The 19,634-nt window shown below is 38.4% G+C and overlaps 1 protein-coding gene and 1 long non-coding RNA gene across 3 annotated transcripts in view; both read left to right on the plus strand.

Moving 5' to 3' along the window:
- Window positions 1-17,621, plus strand: part of RPF2 (ribosome production factor 2 homolog) — a 34,162-nt gene extending 16,541 nt beyond the window's left edge. For both annotated transcript variants that reach the window (XM_060616404.3, XM_078447221.2), the window contains exons 7-10: window positions 1,251-1,350; window positions 10,419-10,521; window positions 16,503-16,647; window positions 17,426-17,621. In XM_060616404.3, the coding sequence (XP_060472387.1) occupies window positions 1,251-1,350; window positions 10,419-10,521; window positions 16,503-16,647; window positions 17,426-17,605 (528 nt within the window). In that variant the 3' untranslated portion in view covers window positions 17,606-17,621. The remainder of the gene's footprint in view (window positions 1-1,250; window positions 1,351-10,418; window positions 10,522-16,502; window positions 16,648-17,425) is intronic.
- Window positions 17,622-17,833: 212 nt separating this feature from the next.
- Window positions 17,834-19,408, plus strand: LOC145715503 (uncharacterized). The gene is made up of 2 exons (XR_014137716.1): window positions 17,834-18,854; window positions 19,102-19,408. It is a non-coding gene; the product is annotated as an uncharacterized LOC145715503 (long non-coding RNA).
- The last annotated feature ends 226 nt before the right edge of the window (window positions 19,409-19,634 follow it).

Below are 19,634 nucleotides of genomic sequence, written 5' to 3' on the forward strand. Positions count from 1 at the left end.
TTTCTTTTTTTAAAATATTTATTTTTTTTGAGAGAGGGAGAGACAGCGTTAGCAGGGGAGGGGCAGAGAGAGAGAGAGAAAAGGAGACACAGAATCTGAACCAGGCTCCAGCTTCTGAGCTGTCCGCACAGAGCCTGATGTGGGGCTCAAATCCACAAACCATTAGATCATGACCTGAACTGAAGTCTGGCGCTTAACCAACTGAGCCACCCAGTGCCCCTTTACCTTCTGTATACTTAAATAGCCTCCATAGACCTAGGGGTAGCAGCAGCAGGGTCAGGGAGGCACAGGTGGAACATGGAAGAGTCATTGGGTCTGGAAGGTCCATTCAGGCCCTAGAGGACACAGATCTTAGGTACACCTCCTAAGTAGAGACAGTTAAGGTTCAGAGTTAGGAAGCAGAGACTGTCAATAAGAGTGAACAGGAAGAGGCAACAGGTGACCTCTGGTCCTAGGGCAGAGGATATTTGTTTTCTTGTCCTGTTTTTTGTTTGTTTGTTTGTTTGTTTCTAGATGTGTACAGTCCTTGATTGATACCAAAATAGAGGTGCTAGAATCAATGGGAAGCTCAGACTAACACTTGTTCACTGTCATAAATTAATCATTCAGTTAAAGAGTGTATTAGATTTTTTCCTTTTATTTTGGTGGCTTTTAAAGGTTATTATTATTCACATCACATTCTTCTTTGTATGGAAAATCCAGAACTGGACAAAATACTTTTTTTAGTGAGAGCCTCAACCATGCTGAGTAAGGATTGCCCATACTTTCTATAGCTTGTATAAAATTCTCTTGTTTCCCGTGTTACTGTGGAGTTGGTAGTTTAATCTAGCTTTCATTTAAATAATGTTTATGTGACACAGTAGGAAAGGCATAGTGGTAGTAAATGATTTAAAGAAATTAAATTTGTTTAGACTCTGGGATGTCGGTTGTTAAAAGGCTGTGTATGTTTTGCAGCAATTTTAGCTTTTTATTCTTTGTACAGAATAACTTTAAAAAATAGCTTACATCATTCTTTGACCACTTATTAATTTGGTGATATGAAGGGAGTGGAACAAAAAATAATTTTTTAGCTTAAAAGTTGCAACTGTAGTTTTAAATCTTTAGATTTTAATCAGTATTCATAAATATAGTTTTAGGACAGTTAAAATATGAAAACTAATCACTGTGTAAGAATTGACTACTTTAAAATCAACTTATAAATAGTTTAGAATTGATAATTTTATAATTATAATTTTTTTTCTGTTTCATAGAATAGTAAATGTCCTGAGGGAACAAAACCCATGTTAATATTTGCTGGTGATGATTTTGATGTAACAGAAGACTACAGAAGGCTAAAAAATCTTCTTATTGGTAAGTATTTTAATACTTCTCCACACGTTTGCTCAAGTAGGCAATCTAAGACTGTCATTGGTGGCACTTTGCCACTTCACTGTATATATACATCTTTTTCTTTTTGATCTCTTTCCTTTCTTCCCCCCTTTTCATTATTTTCTTTTTTAAATTTTTTTTTTTTTTCCAACGTTTTTTATTTATTTTTGGGACAGAGAGAGACAGAGCATGAACGGGGGAGGGGCAGAGAGAGAGGGAGACACAGAATCGGAAACAGGCTCCAGGCTCCGAGCCATCAGCCCAGAGCCTGACGCGGGGCTCGAACTCACGGACCGCGAGATCGTGACCTGGCTGAAGTCGGACGCTTAACCGACTGCGCCACCCAGGCGCCCCTATTATTTTCTTTTTTAAAAAAAATTTTTTTTAAATTTTTTTTTGAGGTGGGGGTGGGGACAGAGAGAGAGGGAGACAGAATCTGAAGCAGGCTCCAGGCTCTGAGCTGTCAGCATAGAGCCCAACGTATGTCTTGAACTCACGGACCACGAGATCATGACCTGAGCCGAAGTTGGACGTTTAACCAACTGAGTCACCCAGGCACCCTTTCATTATTTTCTTTATTCCCCACTAGCAGTAAGGGAGAGTTAATGGATGTTATAATGCATTGATCATTTTTATTTTTTGATGCTCTAGTAACTTCATTGTCAACCTATATATGAAACATTTTATGCTTTATAAAATGCTTCCACCCATTTTATGTCATTATTGGCATCATTAAATTTAGAAAATTGAGAACTTAAATTTTCAAGATTGTTGTACATCATCCATTTCCAACTCAAAAACCTCTATTTTTCTTAGTCTTGATAGGGAAGGTTTTTTAGACTCTAACCCCTTATAACTTTTTTTTTTTTTTTATCTCTCCCAATTTCCTTCCTCTTTTTTCCATTTAAAGTGGCTTATTAAAAATACATTGTACACATTCCTATTGTCTTTTCTGATTTTTGTTCTCGTTTACCTAGTTTCTTCCATTCTTGCAAGTTTCAGATCAAGTTTCTTTCCCAGAAAACTTTCAGTGACTTCCCAACTCCTTTTTTTTATTATCCTTAATGATCGATCTTTATATGTATTGTTTTATTCTCGCAACCTTGTAAGGTTGTCTTATAGATGAGTTATTCTTGGTGAACTACACTAGTTCCTAAGGACTTATGTAATGACTACATCCTTTCCTATGTGTTCACAAGACTCCTTCATTTTTTTTCATTTTTTTTTTAATGTTTAATTTTAAGGGGGGCACAAGGGGCAGGGAGAGAGGGAGACACAGAATTCGGAGGCAGGCTCCAGGCTCTGAGCTGTCATAACAGAGCCTGACGCGGGGCCCAAACTCATGAACCACAATATCACGACTTGAGCCGAAGTTGGATGTTTAAGCAAGCCACCCAGGTGCCCCTATTAATTAATTAATTAATTATCTATCTATCTGTTTATCATCCAAGTTAGTTAGCATATGAATGCAACAATGATTTCAGGAGTAGATTCCTTAATGCCTCTTATCCATTTAGCCCATCCCCCCTCTCCCAGCCCCTCCAGTAACCCTGTTTGTTGTCCATATTTAGGAGTCTCTTATCTTTTGTTCCTCTCCATGTTTTTATATTATTTTTGCTTCCCTTATGTTCATCTGTTTTGTGTCTTAAAGTCCTCATATAAGTGAAGTCATATCGTGTTTGTCTTTCTCTAATTTCGCTTCGCATAATACCCTCTAGTTCCATCCCCATAGTTGCAAATGGCAAGATTTCATTCTTTTTGATTGCCGAGTAATACTCCATTATATATATATATATATATATATATATATATATATATATATATGTATATATACACATACCACATCTTTTTTATCCATTCATCAGTCCATGGACATTTGGGCTCTTTCCATACTTTGGCTATTGTCCATAGTGCTGCTATAAACATTGGGGTGCATGTGCCTCTTCGAAGCAGCATACCTGTATCCCTTGCATAAATACCTAGTAGTGCCATTGCTGGGTCGTAGGGTAGTTCTATTTTTAATTTTTTGAGGAACCTTCATACTGTTTTCCAGAGTGGCTGCACCAGCTTGCATACCCACCAGCAGTGCAAAAGAGATCCTCTTTCTTTGCCTTCTTTCCAACATCTGTTGTTGCCTGAGTTGTTAATGTTAGCCATTCTGACAGGTGTGAGGTGGTATCTCATTGTGGTTTTGATTTGTATTTCCCTGATGATGAGTGATGTTGAGCATTTTTTCATGTGTCGGTTGGCCATCTGGATGTCTTCCTTGGAGAAGTGTCTGTTCAATTGGCTTATTGGAATCTTTGCTATAGGTTCTTACCTGAATTTTTGATGAGTTAAAAAAAGAAAATCATACATGAAAGACAATGACCAACATTTCCTTTTTTCAAAATTACATACCCCAAAATATCAAGGATGGTTTTTAGCTAAGATTACTTGTACTCCATTGGCCCAGATTTTCTGCCTTTTTCCCTCCAGTTGTTCCGTAATAATTGTTAATTGTCAGTATATATTTGTTATAACAGAAGGCTTTCATTTGCTTTTGTATAATTGGTTTTTATAAAAACTTTATTATTTTCTGCTTCCACTAGAGGGCAAGAATAACCACATAATGCAGTGGTGACGGAGAGGGACTGAAAACCAAAAAAGGAATCTGGGGAAAGAAGGAAGGTAGAGGAGTGAAGTGAGATTGTCAGGTCCCAAGGGCAGTTGTGTTTTTAATATAAATATGAAGTAAGCCAGCTGCAGACTCCTTGGTGTATGTTTTGTGTTCATATGAAGTAAGGTAGAGCAGTGGGGAAAGAGAATGTTATCAAGGGCTTCCATCCTTTTAGGAAGTTCTCTTTTTTTGGTAATTGGCCAGAAAGAAAAGTGAAGTTATTAACTTCAGTGTTTTGTTTTTTTTTTAACGTTTATTTATTTTTGAGACAGAGAGAGACAGAGCATGAATGGGGGAGGGGCAGAGAGAGAGGGAGACACAGAATCGGAAGCAGGTTCCAGGCTCTGAGCCATCAGCCCAGAGCCTGACGCGGGGCTCGAACTCACGGACCGCGAGATCGTGACCTGAGCCAAAGTCGGACGCTTAACCGACTGAGCCACCCAGGCGCCCTTAACTTCAGTGTTTTTATGCCAGGTGCGCATTTAGTTCATGCTGAACTAAATTTTTTTTGCTTCTGTTTTGCTTTCTTAAATACTATCTAGATTTCTATTTAATCTTAGTGGTATTGTTTTTCCTTATAGAAAATCAGTATATCTATTTTTAGATTTAGTGCATCTTTTTTTTTTTTTTTAATTTTGAGAGAGAGGAGTAGGGAGAGGGGGAAAGAGAATCCCAAGCAGGCTCCTTGATGTCAGAGCAGAGCCCGACATGGGGCTCGATCCCAAAACTGTGGGATCATGTAGGTCAGGTAATTTATTAGTTTGACTCTTTCTATAGCTTTACAAAGGCAATCATGTTAGTCTGCTTGGGCTGCTGTAAAAAATACCATGTGCTGGGTGGCTTAAAAAACAAACAGTTCTGGTGGCTGAAAGTGCAAAATCACAATTTTTGATGAGGATTCTTGCCAGCTCTTGCTTTGTGCTCCTGGCTTTTCCTTCAGGGAGGAAGGAAGGGAAGGGAAGAGAGGTGGAGGTGGTGGGGGGCGGTCAGCTTTCTAGGGTCTCTTCTTATAAGGACACTAATTCTATGGGACCAGGGCCCCACCCTTATGGCATGCCTCATTTAATCTTAATTTCTTCCTCAGAGGCCCATCTCCAAATTCAAACACATTAAGGGTTAGGACTTTTAACATATGAATTTAGAGTGGCAAGGGGGTAGGGGCAAACATTCAGTATATTATAATATTAGTCCCATATTGTGGATGAAGAAGTTGAGGCCAATTGAAGAGCTAGTAAGTGGCAGAATCAGGATCTGCTGTGTTCTCTAACTGTGGATCCCCTGGTCTTTCCTGTCAACACATGGTAACCTTCTGTCCCCTTTCTCAATGTGTTTACTCGTGGACATAGCCACATGTGAGATCTTATTTTTACTTGGAATTGATCCGCTGAAAAAAAGATCCAAGTTGGGGCTTTCCTTCTGACAGTAGCCAATTTATCTTCCTCTTCTCCACCCCCTTACTTGTATTTAACCAGGTTTTTATGTTTATCATTACTCATTAGTATCTCTCTTGTTACCTTAGCCATCATTCCTGCCCAGTTTCGGGTCAGCTTTTTTGGCAGTGTTCTGAGTTTCCACACATTTTAATTCATTGCCCCTTTGAGGTGAGGTTTCCATGTTTCAGACTCCTCTTACACATTCATTGCTCCAGTCCTGCAACTAGCTGTTTTCTCTAAGCAGCCCTGAACTTTTATTTTTTAATGTTTATTTATTTATTTAGAGAGACAGTGTACACATGTGCAGAGGAGCAGAAAGAGAGGGAAAAGGGAATCCCAAGCAGGCTCTGGGCTGTCAGTGCAGAGCCCGATGCGGGGCTCAAACTCAGAAACTGTGAGATCATGACCTGAGCCAAAGTCAAAGAGTCAGACGCTTAACTGACTGTGCCGCCCAGGTGCCCCAACCCTGAATGAACATTTTTAAAATGAGAAATTATTTTAGAAACCACAGTTTGGGTGCCAGGGATTGTTTTGTGGTTGGTCACTGTAGGCTTTTTTAGAGAATGGAACTGTGAATTAAGATTTGTTTGTTAAGATAAAATGTATCTGAGTTCATACTGAAACTTCTAACTCAAATTTAGGACAAAAGGATCTTAACTTCATTGACTTCACATGCGTACCTTCTTTCGTCCATGAAAAAAATCCAGGTTCTCAATGATCCAACACAAGTATGCATTTCTTTTATACTGTACTACCTACCATACAGTGTTACTACTGATGATGTGAATATTGAGTGCAGTTGAAGGTTTTGTTGTGTTGTTTTTGGGGTTTTTTGCAGTTCTTTTTGTCTATAAAATACATCCTGCTAAGAATATATGGTCAAATCACTGTTTTGAAGTCACTTGAAATAGTTCTTTTCTGTATGATTATGCCTTCAGCTCAGTATGCAGGTTCATTTGTTTTCAGTTTTTAGGGATTACTTTAAATTTTTAAATTTTAAATTATATAACTTTTGAGATCTGCTTTACATAAAAGCAAGTCTGCATATTTAAAGATTTAAAATTTGATGGTTTTTGACATCTGTAATACACCTGTGAAAACACCACTTCTGTCAAGGTATAGAACCTATTACACCCAAAAATTAGCCTGTGTCCCTGTGCAATCTATCCTATTTCTGTATTGTAAGCAAACATTAATCTGCTTTCTGTGATTATGGATTAGTTTGCATTTTATAGAGCGTTAGGTGAATAGAATCACAGGGGCGCCTGGGTGGCACAGTCGGTTAAGCGTCCGACTTCAGCCAGGTCACGATCTCGCGGTCCGTGAGTTCGAGCCCCGCGTCAGGCTCTGGGCTGATGGCTCAGAGCCTGGAGCCTGTTTCCGATTCTGTGTCTCCCTCTCTCTCTGCCCCTCCCCCGTTCATGCTCTGTCTCTCTCTGTCCCAAAAATAAAAAAAAAAAAAAAAAAAAAAAAAGTTGAAAGAATCACAGTATGTACACTACAGTATGTACTTTTTTTGGTCTGGCTTCTTTCACTCAGCTTGTTTTGAGATTTGTTGGATCTATCAGTAGTTCATTTCTTTTTATTGCCGAACTGTATTCCATTTATAGCTGTTTCACAATTTGTTTATTTTGTCATCTGTCAGTGGACACTTAGGTTGATTCCAGCTTTTGATTAGATCAAAATTTTGGTGAGTAGAGCTGCTATGAACACTTACATTCAGGGGGCACCTGAGTGGCTCAGTCTTAGGTTAACTGTGTGACTTTGGCTCAGGTTATAATTTCATGGTTCGTGAATTCGAGCCCTGAGTCAGGCTCTGTACTGACAGTTCAGAGCCTGGAGCCTGCTTCCCATTCTGTGTCTCCCTCTGTCTCTCTGCCCCTCTCCCTCGCATGCGGTGTCTCTCTGTCTCTCAAAAATAAATAAACATTAAAAAATTAAAACATCTATATACAAATTTTTTGTGAGGGCATATGATTTCATTTCTTGGGGCGCCTGGATGGCTCCATCGATTAAGCATTCAACTCTTGATTTCAGCTCAAGTCATGATCCCAGGGTTGTGAGATTGAGCCCTAACGTTGGGTTCTGGGCTGGGCATGGAGCCTGCTTGAGATTCTCTCTCTCCCTCTCCCCCTCCCTTGCTTGTGCTCGCTTTCAAGAAAATTTTTTTTGATCAGTAGAGCTGCTGTGAGCATTTATATACAGATTTTTGTGAAAGCATATGTTTTCATTTCTTTTGGGTAAATACCTAGCTGGGAATGGAATGGAATGGAATGGAATGGTAGGGTCATTTGAATAGCGTATGTTTAACGTTTTAAGAAACTGTTCTCCAATACGGCTGTACCATTTTACATTCCTACCAATGGTGTATGAAAAGCTCCAGTTCCACTGCCTTGCCAATACTTGGTAGACCATTCTTTTTAATTTTAGTTATTCTAACGAATATTGTATGCTGATAGTATGTGTTTCTAAATAATTTCTATAAAATTTCTTAAAAATTTATATAAAATAAAGTAGTGCTATTGTTGAAGTTGTAATTTGCATTTTCTGATTAATGATGTTGAACATCTTTTTGTGTGCTTATTGGCCATTCATATATTTTTGGTGAAGTGTCTATTCAAATCTTTGCCTTATTATTTTTTTTTGGAGGTTGTCTTCTTGAGTAATAAGGTAGGGGTGTTTGTTTGTGTAATAAGGTGTGGCGGGGGGGGGGGAGCAGAGAGGGAGAGGGAAGTCCTTTGTCTCTTTGTCTGATACATAGTCTTTGAATGTTTCCTCCCGATCTGTGGCTTGCCTTTTTTTTCAGTGACGTCTTTCAAAGAACAGAAGGTTTTTGTTTTGTTTTGTTTTGTTTTAAAAGAAGCTTTCCCTGTTTTATTTTTAACGTTTATTTAATTTTGAGAGAGAGAGAGAATATGTGAGCGGGGGGAGGGGGGGACAGAGGATCCAAAGCAGACTCTGTGCTGACAGCAGACAACCCAACGTGGGACTCGAACTCACAAACCGTGAGATCATGACCTGAGCTGAAGTCAGACATTAAAGTGATTGTGCCACCCAGGTGTCCTGAGCAGAAGTTTTTGTTTTTTGTGACGTCTGTTTTACATTTTTTTTTCTGTAATGGTATGTTCTTCCTGTATTTTAAGAAGCCTTTGCTTACCTCAGCAGCATCACAAAGACTTTTTCTAGTATTTTCTTGTTGAAATCTTAAGAGTTTTAGTTTTTGCATTTAGTTATGATCATGAGTTAATTTTTGTGTATGGTGTGAGGAAAGGGCCAGTGATTTTAAAACTTTCCACTTCAGGGCCCCTGGGTGACTCAGTCAAACATCCAACTTCAGCTCAGGTGATCTTGCGCTTCATGGTTTCAAGCCCCACATCAGACTCTGTGCTGACAGCTCTCAGAGACTGGAGCCTGCTTCGGATTCTGTGTCTCCCTCTTTCTTTGCCCCTCCCTTGCTCACACTCTGTTTCTCTCTCTCAAAAATAAGCATTAAAAAAAAAAATTTTCTACCATTATTTTTTTCCTTTGCATTCTTAAAAGCTTATGGAAGAAACACATATTCCTGCTGTATGATTTGCATTACAAAAGCTGCTTCAGGGAAACTGAAATGTACATATCTTGTTCCCCAGAAAGATTGACTTCACTAGTGCTTCCAACACAATGAGGGGGACTTTATTAACTTGGCCACTGAAGGAGAGTTAGATTTTGACAAAATAATGGGAGCCCTGTTTATTGATTATGATGCAAATTTAGATCAGTTTACTTTGAAAAAGTATATACCTGGTTTATAAAAATATCCTTGAGGGATTTTTGTTGGGGGAGTAGGGAAGGGTAGTGTATACATGTGCATACACACTTGTTCCTCTTTTATACACGTTAGTGATTTTCTTTTAGTTAACCATGAGAAAGAAAAAAGCAAACAACAAAGGATGTGTATGTCCATGCACTGGAGATGTTTCTCATCTGAGCTAATCGGAAGTGAGAAGGACAATGCTGGGTGGCTACAAATTGGGACCCAATGAGCTTTTCTGTTTACTACATCACTTACCTTGGGCCATTTCTTCCTAATTAAGTTGGATAAACTTTTATGTATAACTTTTCCTTATCTAAATATTATTTGTGTATTTGTTTAGCCTTCTTGGGGTTCAGTCTTCTTGGCTGTAAAATCAGGGGACCAAACTTGTTTTTCAGACTTTCATTCTTGTGCTACCTTCATACCTTTAGCCAAGTCCACATAGTATTATGGTGGTGTTCTCCGAAGAGGTTTCTTTACACTGACTCCTCTTTTTACAAGGAAACTTTATGTCTCTACCGTGAATGGCAAATGGTATCTGATAAAAAGATAAGTAATACATAGTAAATTATTCTGCTTATGTATCATTCAAGATCACTTCATGTGCCACCCGTGGGGAAACAGCCTATTCATGGATCTCAGTGGTTCTTTTCTGGCTTTAACAATTTAGTTTGTTATCTTTGCTCCTATAATTGAGATTTCCTGTTAGAATTTTCTTGTGTCTTGGCTTCTACCATAAAACAGAGGCCAGTTTGATTTAACAGTCAAAGTTTGAACAGCTGTTTTTATAGGAATTTGCCATCTTAACCTACCTGTCTCATAGATAAAAAAATTTATGCTTTGATTTATATTTGTAAAAAAGTGAACATGCATGATAAATGTGATGGACTCTTATACTGAGCATTGGCTTAGAAGGAGAACTTCACAACTGAAAAATTACATGGTTTAGTGAGCTAAACACGGAACAATAGTCATGAGCTTAAATGGTAAAGGGATGAGAGTCTCAGACGTTGTTCGGGGACCAGTTTTTGTGCCACCTTTTTATCTTTTTTTGTGAGCAGTGGTATGAAATGGAGCATCGACAGTCCAGCTCTCTGTAACTGAATTTAAAAACATGTTAGTTTTTTGTTTTTTGTTTTTTTAACAACCTAAAATTTGTTTTTAGATTTCTTCAGAGGCCCCACAGTATCAAATATCCGCCTGGCTGGTTTAGAGTATGTTCTGCACTTCACTGCACTGAATGGGAAGATTTACTTTCGAAGCTACAAGTGAGTGCATTTGTTAGTATACTCTTGAATCCAGGGCTACAGCACTTTAGTGTGACTTTTATAGAGTTCGAACTTAGAATTGGCGTTTGGTCCAAAGTTTGTCTGGAGAGTGGGCAGACAAGCAGTGGCAGGCACAGCAGCTCTGTGCTGATCCTCAGATGTGTCATCCCCCTGCTCACGTCTGCCTCTGAAACCCTGCTTTTCCAGGGCCCCAGAGCATCTGGTGCTACAGTCCTCCGAGCTTAGAACACTAATTCATTGTGCAATATCTCCTTCTTTTTTTTGACTGGATTTAGAACACCGAGTCACAAGTCTTAGACCAGCCAAAGCAAATCTCAAAACTCTGAGTCTTCTGAGCCTAAAAACTGGAGTCTGAATGGAATGAGCACATTCAGTGGCTGTTTTACCTTCTTCAGCCTAGCCCTTCTACCCCTACCACAATATAAATATGAATCCTAATGCTCTGATTTTGTTTTCATTAAAAAGCTTAATGACATGCTACAATTGTGTCTTTTGAGATAAGCATGATTTTTTTTCTTATTTATAACAGTGTTGGCCCTGGCTGATCAAGCCCACACTTGCCTAGAGAATATATTGACTTCCACAAGCTGCCTTCCTTTGTACATGAAAGTCAGACCGATGCCCGTTTTTGAGCTATGGTATGGAAGTGCAGCCTGAGAGCCACTGACAGTTCAGTGTTGACAGTGACTTGTGTGCATTTGTGCTATATGTGCAGCCACTCGGGGACTTCAGCATTTCATCCATGGTTTAATTTTTTTTTTTTTTTTTTTTTTTAAGTAAACTGTACCCACAACGTGGGGCTTGAACTCATGACCCTGAAAGCAAGAGTCATATGCTCTACTGATGAGCCAGCCAGGCACCCCTCATTTTGGTTTTTTTCCTTCATCATGAAATACCTGGTTGACTAGCTTGTATCAATGAACGTCCAAATGAAAGTAAATATTCACCTTTTTTGTTAATAATTTACATCTTTGTCTCAATTGTATTGAGTCAGAGATAACTCCATTCTTCTCACTATACGTTTGGTGTCATCATTTCTGTTTTTCTATTTTCCTTTTGTTTAGATAATAATAATAGGGAAAATGCAGTAAAATATCTACATGATTGCAAGATGTAGTTAGGGATTTTATAATCATTTTTAGCTGGTTGAGATTGAAAGCCCCTTAAATGTGTTGGAATTTCCCAACTTACTTTGGGGCTATGAAGAATATATTATAAAGTAGATGGCTCCAATTTATAGAACAAGAAAGATGAAAAATCACTAAATAAAAAGAATCTTTTTGGAAACTTGTGTTAAGCAGGCCCTAGGGACATAAAGGAGCTAAAAATATAAAGATCAAAATCTTTGAGGATGAAAAATGGGTAACAGTAATCTAAAACTCTTTCATTGTAAATAGTTTCAAAGAAAGTATTCACTTATATCAGAACTTATATTTAGTGAAGAGAAAGATTAATTTGTAAAGAAAGAAATTCAGAGATAATAAAATGGTCAGAAAATTAGTAAATCAGACTTCGAAACATGGATAAATTAGCAGTGTAACTACACATATCTACCCATCCACTTACTTTAAGAAGAATTAACTGGAATCACTGTTAGGTTAGCATGGCATAACCATTTCCATCCCTTAGTGGAAAAAAAAAAAAGGCTTGAATTTTTCAGATCAGAGACCCTAGAGTAAACTTTTAACCCCAGGTATTTTGTATAGGCCCTGTAATACCTGTTAGCTGTTGATTTAAAATAGAAAATAGACTGTGGGTGCTTGCCTGGCTGAGTCAGTGGAGCATACAGCTCTTGATCTCAGAGTTGTGAGTTCGAGTCCCATGTTGGGTGTAGAGATTGCTTAAAAATAAGATCTTTAAAAAAAAAAAAAAAAAAGTATTGTGTGATTGAGAGCAAGATGCTAGTGGAGAAAAAAAAATCACTAGATTAGTTTAGCCTGCAGGGGCTGTGCCCCACTTGGGAGAGGAAGAAAGAAGTGGTCTGAGGAATGAACATCACCTCTGAGCCTAGTGACTTGGCTCAGGGCCAGGCATTAGCCACATGACTTAGGCAGAGCACTTCTCCGGGCCTTTCCTTTGCAAAATGTAGCGATGCTATTTCGGTAATTCTGCAGCCCCTCTGTGATCAACAGTAATTCCTTTATAAGAGGGAAAGAGTTGCAGGTAGAGGTGGGAATATGCCAGAGAAGTGTGCCTGACTTCGTGTGGTTCCTTAGGCATTCTTGCAAGCTACACTTCTGTGTCCTGCCTTTGCTTTTACCTGGAACAGTTGGTACAAGGTAATAGTTAACATTACCACACATTACTTGTGAAGATTAATAAGGTTAATTTTATAAAATGGCTTAGAGTTTCTTGAATGAAAGGAAGTGTAAACATGAAATTGTGTTAATATAACCTTTGACCATTCATCAGTTGATGGACATTTAGGCTCTTTCCATAATTTGGCTATTGTTGAGAGTGCCGCTATAAACATTGGGGTACAGGTGCCCCTATGCATCAGTACTCCTGTATCCCTTGGATAAATTCCTAGCAGTGCTATTGCTGGGTCATAGGGTAGGTCTATGGAAACCAATTTGACAGTAAATTTCATATATTAAAAAATAAAAAAAAAATAAATAAATAAATTAAAAAAAAAATATATAACCTTTGATCTGACCTTTTGGGGGAATAAATCATATTGTTACTGGCCTCTTCCTGTATATTGTATAGTAATTAATTCCTCATATGTGAGTGATCATTTGTATTCCTTGGAGAATTTTATTCACTTAGAAAGTTAAAGTTCTGAATATAAAAATTTTTAGTAACTGCCACATTTGCCTTTACGATGGCATTTGTAAGGTTTTATGGGGAGAAACATGCAAAACGAAGTATTAGCATACCTTAAAAAGCAAACAACATTATAGGCAAGAAAACAATATCAGCAGAAGAGAGGGATATGGAAGGGAGAAAAGTAAAGAAATTAAACTTGAACAAAAGTGGTAATGGCAGTCTTTCTCAAGAAATAGGCAAACAGTATTTTAAAATATACAGAAATTACCCATCAACATATCTTATAGCTTGAGCCCATCTGAAAGCAAAGGAGCTGGGTTGTCTTTGTGTCTTATAGTATATAACCTTGCGGAATTGAATATCACTTTTGATTACAGGGAGCCAAAACAAAACAAAGCTTGAGGTTAGGATCTGAGATGGAGTTAATAGGCATATTGGTATAACACTTCTTGGCGTAGGTATTTGGCTGGAGACATGATGGCCTAGAATTGAAATGTCTATCTTTAAAAAAATAAAAAAAGTGTGAGATGAATAATAGAACGGGGGTGAAGGAAAAGGGTTTCAGTTGTGTTTTTAACGGGTCAGTGTCAGTCTCTTCTTTTTGCTTAGTGTGATTATAAAAATCATTTATAAATTCTCTATTAATACATTTCCTCAATCATTTTAGATTCTAGATTTCATTGTTAAAAGTTTAATCAAGTTGGGACGCCAGGGTGGCTCAGTCAAATAAGTGTCTGACTTCAGCTCACGTCCTGATCTCGTGGTTTGTGAGTTCAAGCCCCACATTGGGCTCCATGCTGCGTGGAGCCTGCTTGAGATTCTCTCTCTCTCATGCCCTCTCTCTCAAAACAAACTATAAAAAATATTAAAAAATAAAAAGTTTAACAAAGAGAAAGGATTAAAGGTCTATCACCAGCAACCATATATAGAAAACTGATATCTGGAGAAAGTTTTCTTCTATTTCTGTCCGTTTGATGTGCCAGTAAACCTGCTCAGTGAAGTAATTCAGATAAGATCATCTATACAGACAGTATGGCACTGTAACTTAATTCTTTGGTAAATGGCAACACATGTAGTTATATATATACATGTAGTTATGTAGAAAATCTTAATTATATACACCACTCAAAAGGTTACTCTGTTAGGAGGACACTTTCATAAATTAAAAGGTACTTGGGTAACGTGAATCCGTCAGGCATGCCAGGAGCTGTTCTAGATCTACAACTCTTCCATTGAGCTGAAAATTAGCATTTTAAGTGGTAGAAACATTTTTAGTTTGACATTTTTATATATACAATGTCCCTGATGTCTTAAATAGTCTGCTGAACACAAGACATTAATCAAGATATTTTGATGGGAGTTCAGCTTTAAATATCCTTTATTGGAGGTACTGAAAGTGTGGATGCAAAAGCAGAAGTATGTGTGTTAGAACTGAGTCAAATGGTCACTGCCACCATATGCTTTGAATTAGCTTTTATGGAAGATGCCCTGATATCACCATTTAGTTTCTAAAAGTATTTTCCCCACAGTGGGCCTGAGGCAGGCATTCTCTCAACTCTCTCCTACTGGAACCAGTATGCAGAGAGTGGCCTGAAGGCTCCTGTTTTGGCTTTTTTTCTCTCTGCTTGCTCCCTTCAAGTCCCATAAAATATTCATGTTACCTTGTACTGTTATTGGAGCTTTTTTTTTTTTTTTTTTTTTTTTTTAATACTTCTGCTTTTGACATATCCTAGGCTGGTGTTCGTTTTGTTTTCTTTTTGTCTTGTTCAATTGGGTATAAATAACTATCTGATACAGCATATCTATCATTATGACTCTTCTTGCAGCTAGTGGATGTACCTCCCATGGGTGGACTGTCTGCATGTGACGCGTTTAGGGCCCAAAGGGCTGTTAATGAGCTTATTATGCACATTCACTTCTGCTTCCTGGTGTTTTCTTGCTCTTGGGTATTCCTTACTGTACTCTACTCTTAACGTTCTTTCTCTTCTCTCATGTCATTTGTTGTCTCTCTCTCATTCCACCTTTGGTGTGAAAAGTTTGACCTTTTATAAATATTGTTTTCATTCAGTTCTTTTAGTCCATGTGGAGATCTGGCCACTATAACAAATTGAGTCAGCTCAAATAATTGCCGGGTCTTTGAGCTGTTCTTGACTGTTCTGTGACTCACAAAAAGAATTTGTTAGTCTCCCTTCCTCCGGTTTCCACATTCCTGATCTGTTTCCACATCCATAGCTATTTGGACATATGTTATCTAGAAAGTTGTGGTTTTGTTATTTTAAGCTTTTAAAATTCATTCCAGTGTATGGAGATCAGTAAATGTCTGTACTATGGACAAAAGTGGATTCTGAATGGATCTTTAAAGAAATAAGAATTGTTGGGGCACCTGGGTGGCTCATTTGGTTGAGCGTCTGAGTTTAGCTCAGATCATGATCTCACAGTTTGTAGGTTCGAGCCCCACATCAGGCTGTGTGCTGACAGCTCAGAGCCTGGAGCCTGCTTTGGATTCTGTGTCTCCATCTCTCTCAGCCTCTCCCCCGCTCATGCCCTGTCTCTCTTTCTGTCTCAAAAATAAACATTAAAGAAATAAGAATTGTTAATCATGTAAGCATAACATTTCAAAGGGCCAACTGAAAATGTTTTTGTAATTATGTAAATCTGTAAGTAAGATGAAGAAGTCAAATCAAAGGATTCCATTTCTTAAAACAGTTGTCTGTCTCACTTGCTGTTTCTCAACAGTATTGTATACTTTTGTGTTTGATTTTTAAAAACCAGCAAGCCAAAGAATATACTTGGCCTAAATGTGTAAAGCATTTAAGAAGTTTAGGCTCCTAGAGGCACCTGAGTGTCTCAGTTGGCTGGGCATCTGACTTTGGCTCAGGTCATGGTCTCACACTCCGTGGGTTCGAGGCCCGCATCGAGCTCTGTGCTGACAGTTCAGACCCTGGAGCTTGCTTCCGATTCTGTGTCTCCCTCTCTCTCTGCCCCTCCCCTGCTCATGCTCTGTCTCTCTCTGTCTTAAAAATAAATAAAAACATTTAAAAAAAGAAGTTTAGCCTCCTAAAGACGGTGTCATTTTATGGAACTGTAGTTCTCTTGAACAAAAATATTTGAGGGGATAAGGATTCCATCAAAGTCAAAGCAACATTTTTCTTTCTTTCTTTTTTTTTTTTTTTTTTTTCTATTTCACAAAGGTTGCTGTTGAAGAAGTCTGGTTGTAAAACACCAAGGATTGAATTGGAAGAGATGGGGCCCTCATTGGATCTGGTTCTGAGGAGGACACATCTGGCGTCAGATGATCTTTACAAATTATCTATGAAAATGCCAAAAGCCCTCAAGGTTTATAACTTGCAGATTGGTGCCATATTTATTTGTATATTCCACTCTTCTTTCCAAAAGAGATTAGCAGCATAGTACATTAAAGAACATACAGAAAGAGATCGATAAAATAGATAAAATTAGACTCTCAGAACAAAGAAAAGGAGGAAGAAGCACATAAGCCAACCATAAAGGATAATAAAAGAGCCGTAGAAACCATGCATCAACTATGGCTGAGAGCTTTCTGGTAGCCAAGACTGCCAGTTTTCAGCAAGAAAGAATTGTGTGGGGCGTTGTGGAGATGGAGGATTTAGAGCACAGGATGTGTAACTCATATTGTTTAAAATGTGTTTTGACTTTTGAATGGTTTTGAAAAACAAGTAGAAATGGCTTCTCTGGAATGCCAATAAAGATTGACTAGATAGTCACAATTCCTTAAGCTAAACACAGGAAATTCTCTCACTGGATGACAATGGTTAGTGTAGTCTATAGTATTGCTTTTCAAGTGTTGTCTGACAGTTTACCTGGGAGTTGTTAGAAATGCCGAGTCTCAGGTCCCTAGGCCTTTTGAATTATAATATGCATTTTAACAAGATCCTTAAGTGATTTGTATGTACTTAAGTTTGGGAAGAAAAGTCTGTAGGCTTATAGACTATATTATTGAGTAGGAGCTCACGAATGGAAATTGTTAGTAAGACCTTTGTTGTACACTAGATTTTTACCAGTTTATGGTAGTAGAGACCATTACCTATATATATATGTATATATGTATATATATATGTATATTCTTGTTTCATAGCCAAAGAAGAAGAAAAATGTCTCCCATGACACTTTTGGCACAACTTATGGAAGGATTCATATGCAGAAGCAAGACCTAAGCAAACTACAAACCAGGAAAATGAAGGGGTTGAAGAAGCGACCTGCAGAAAGGATAACAGAAGACCAGGAGAAAAAATCAAAGAGAATTAAAAAAAATTGATGGAACTAGCCAATAACTGCAGTGTTATTGTAGTCTGTTTACCTAATAGAGTTATCAAGCATCAGTCATTTCAGAGTTTCTTGCAAGATTTTATTGTATATTTTTATAACATGGTAATTTACCTAAACTATATATAAATTTACCTAAACTTAAAAATATTATGAATTAGGTTGAAAGTAAGCCTCTTTATATATATATATATATATATATATTTTTTTTTTTTTTTTAATTTTTTAAAATTTATTTTGAAAGAGCACAAGTGGAGAAGGGGCAGAGAGAGAGAGAGGAAGAGAGAGAGAATTCCAAGCAGACTGTGCACTGTCAGTGCGGAGCCTGATGCAGGGCTCGAACCCACAAACCGTGAGATCATGACCTGAGCCAAAATCAAGAGTCAGATGCTCAACCAACTGAGCCACCCAGCTGCCCCCTTTTAAATATTTTTTTTAATGTTCGTTTAGTTTTGAGAGGGAGAGAGAAAGCATGTGCGTGGGGGAGGGGCATAAAGGGCGGGAAGAACAATCCCAAGCAGGCCCTGCACTGCCAACACAGAACCCCATGTGGTGCTCAAACCCATGAACTGCGAGATCATGACCCAAACTGAAATAAGAATCAGATGCGCAACCAACTGAGCCACCCAAGCATCCCAAGCCTCTTACTTGAGACTTATCCTAGTGGGCATTTTCTTTGAATGTTATGGTATTCCCTTTGCCCTCTACCCACCCCCCCTCCTGCAAAGTCTCCTGTCTCATTGGATTGGTAGGTGAGGAGGGATCTCCAGAACAAGGATTGGTATTTTAAAGAATTTCTGGATTAAGCTTTCAATAAAGGGAGGAAGCCATGGAAAGTAGAATTGGCCCAAAGGAACTGTATACACGCTCAGTATGAACTACCTGGAAAGTTAACCCCATCTTCCAGCACAGACCTACAGTCTGACTTTTGTTTTTTTACCTTTCTGTTATTTTATTTTGCCTGTTTGAGATTCATTTGAGATTTTTAACTTTGCGTCTTAAAACATTTCTCTAAGAGCATGTCCGGTACCTGATCATTGACATATTACCATACTATTGGGTTTTTTTGTTTCAAGTTTTTATTTAAATTCCAGTTCATTTACATACATACAGTATAATACTAATTTTAGGTTGTACTATTGGTTATCTGAAGAGATTCTGCCACTAAGCCCTATCCCCACTCCTGTGAAAGAAAGGCAGTGTTAGTAGGGCTAGAAGTGAGAGAGGAGAGAATGGGTAAGGTTTTTTTTTGTTTTTTTTTTTTTTTTTCAACGTTTTTTATTTATTTTTGGGACAGAGAGAGACAGAGCATGAACGGGGGAGGGGCAGAGAAAGAGGGAGACACAGAATCGGAAACAGGCTCCAGGCTCCGAGCCATCAGCCCAGAGCCTGACGCGGGGCTCGAACTCACAGACCGCGAGATCGTGACCTGGCTGAAGTCGGACGCTTAACCGACAGCGCCACCCAGGCGCCCCGAGAATGGGTAAGTTTTGAGACAGAGAGCACTTTAGGTACTGAGTAGCCCTGGGTAGCTAAGGGTCACATAAAGGCCCTGGGTGTTTGCCCAGCAAGTGGGAATAAGCCAAAGCCAAACAGCTTGTTTTGAAATTTTCTTCAAGATGGGTCTTGTGCCTAGGAAATGGGAAGAAACTGTCCACTTCCTCCTCCTAGTGTTGCATACTTGTTTTCCTTAAATGTCGAATTTAGGTTCCTGGTAAAGAAGCTCCTTCATGCAAGTGCAAACCTACCATGTTGTAAAAACACAAACCTCTATAAACTATCATTGTTCTAGGAAGTGGAAATGTTTTGTTTTTGATTCCATGTCAGGGGCCTGTGTGTACATTTATGGGAGTTTGCTGATACTAAGCCAAAGCTAGAGCCTCAGTTTTACCTTCCATATATTTTCCCTTGTAAACCTATTCCTTGGCCTTCCCTCTCCCCTTCCCTTTCCAGATGGCTGATACCTCTCATAAGAAAGGAGCTGTTATTATTCATTTACACTTATTGCTTGATTATACATT

The sequence above is a fragment of the Panthera onca genome, chromosome B2, assembly GCF_046562875.1.
Source record: "Panthera onca isolate mPanOnc1 chromosome B2, mPanOnc1 haplotype 2, whole genome shotgun sequence".
Taxonomy (NCBI): Eukaryota; Metazoa; Chordata; class Mammalia; order Carnivora; family Felidae; genus Panthera; species Panthera onca.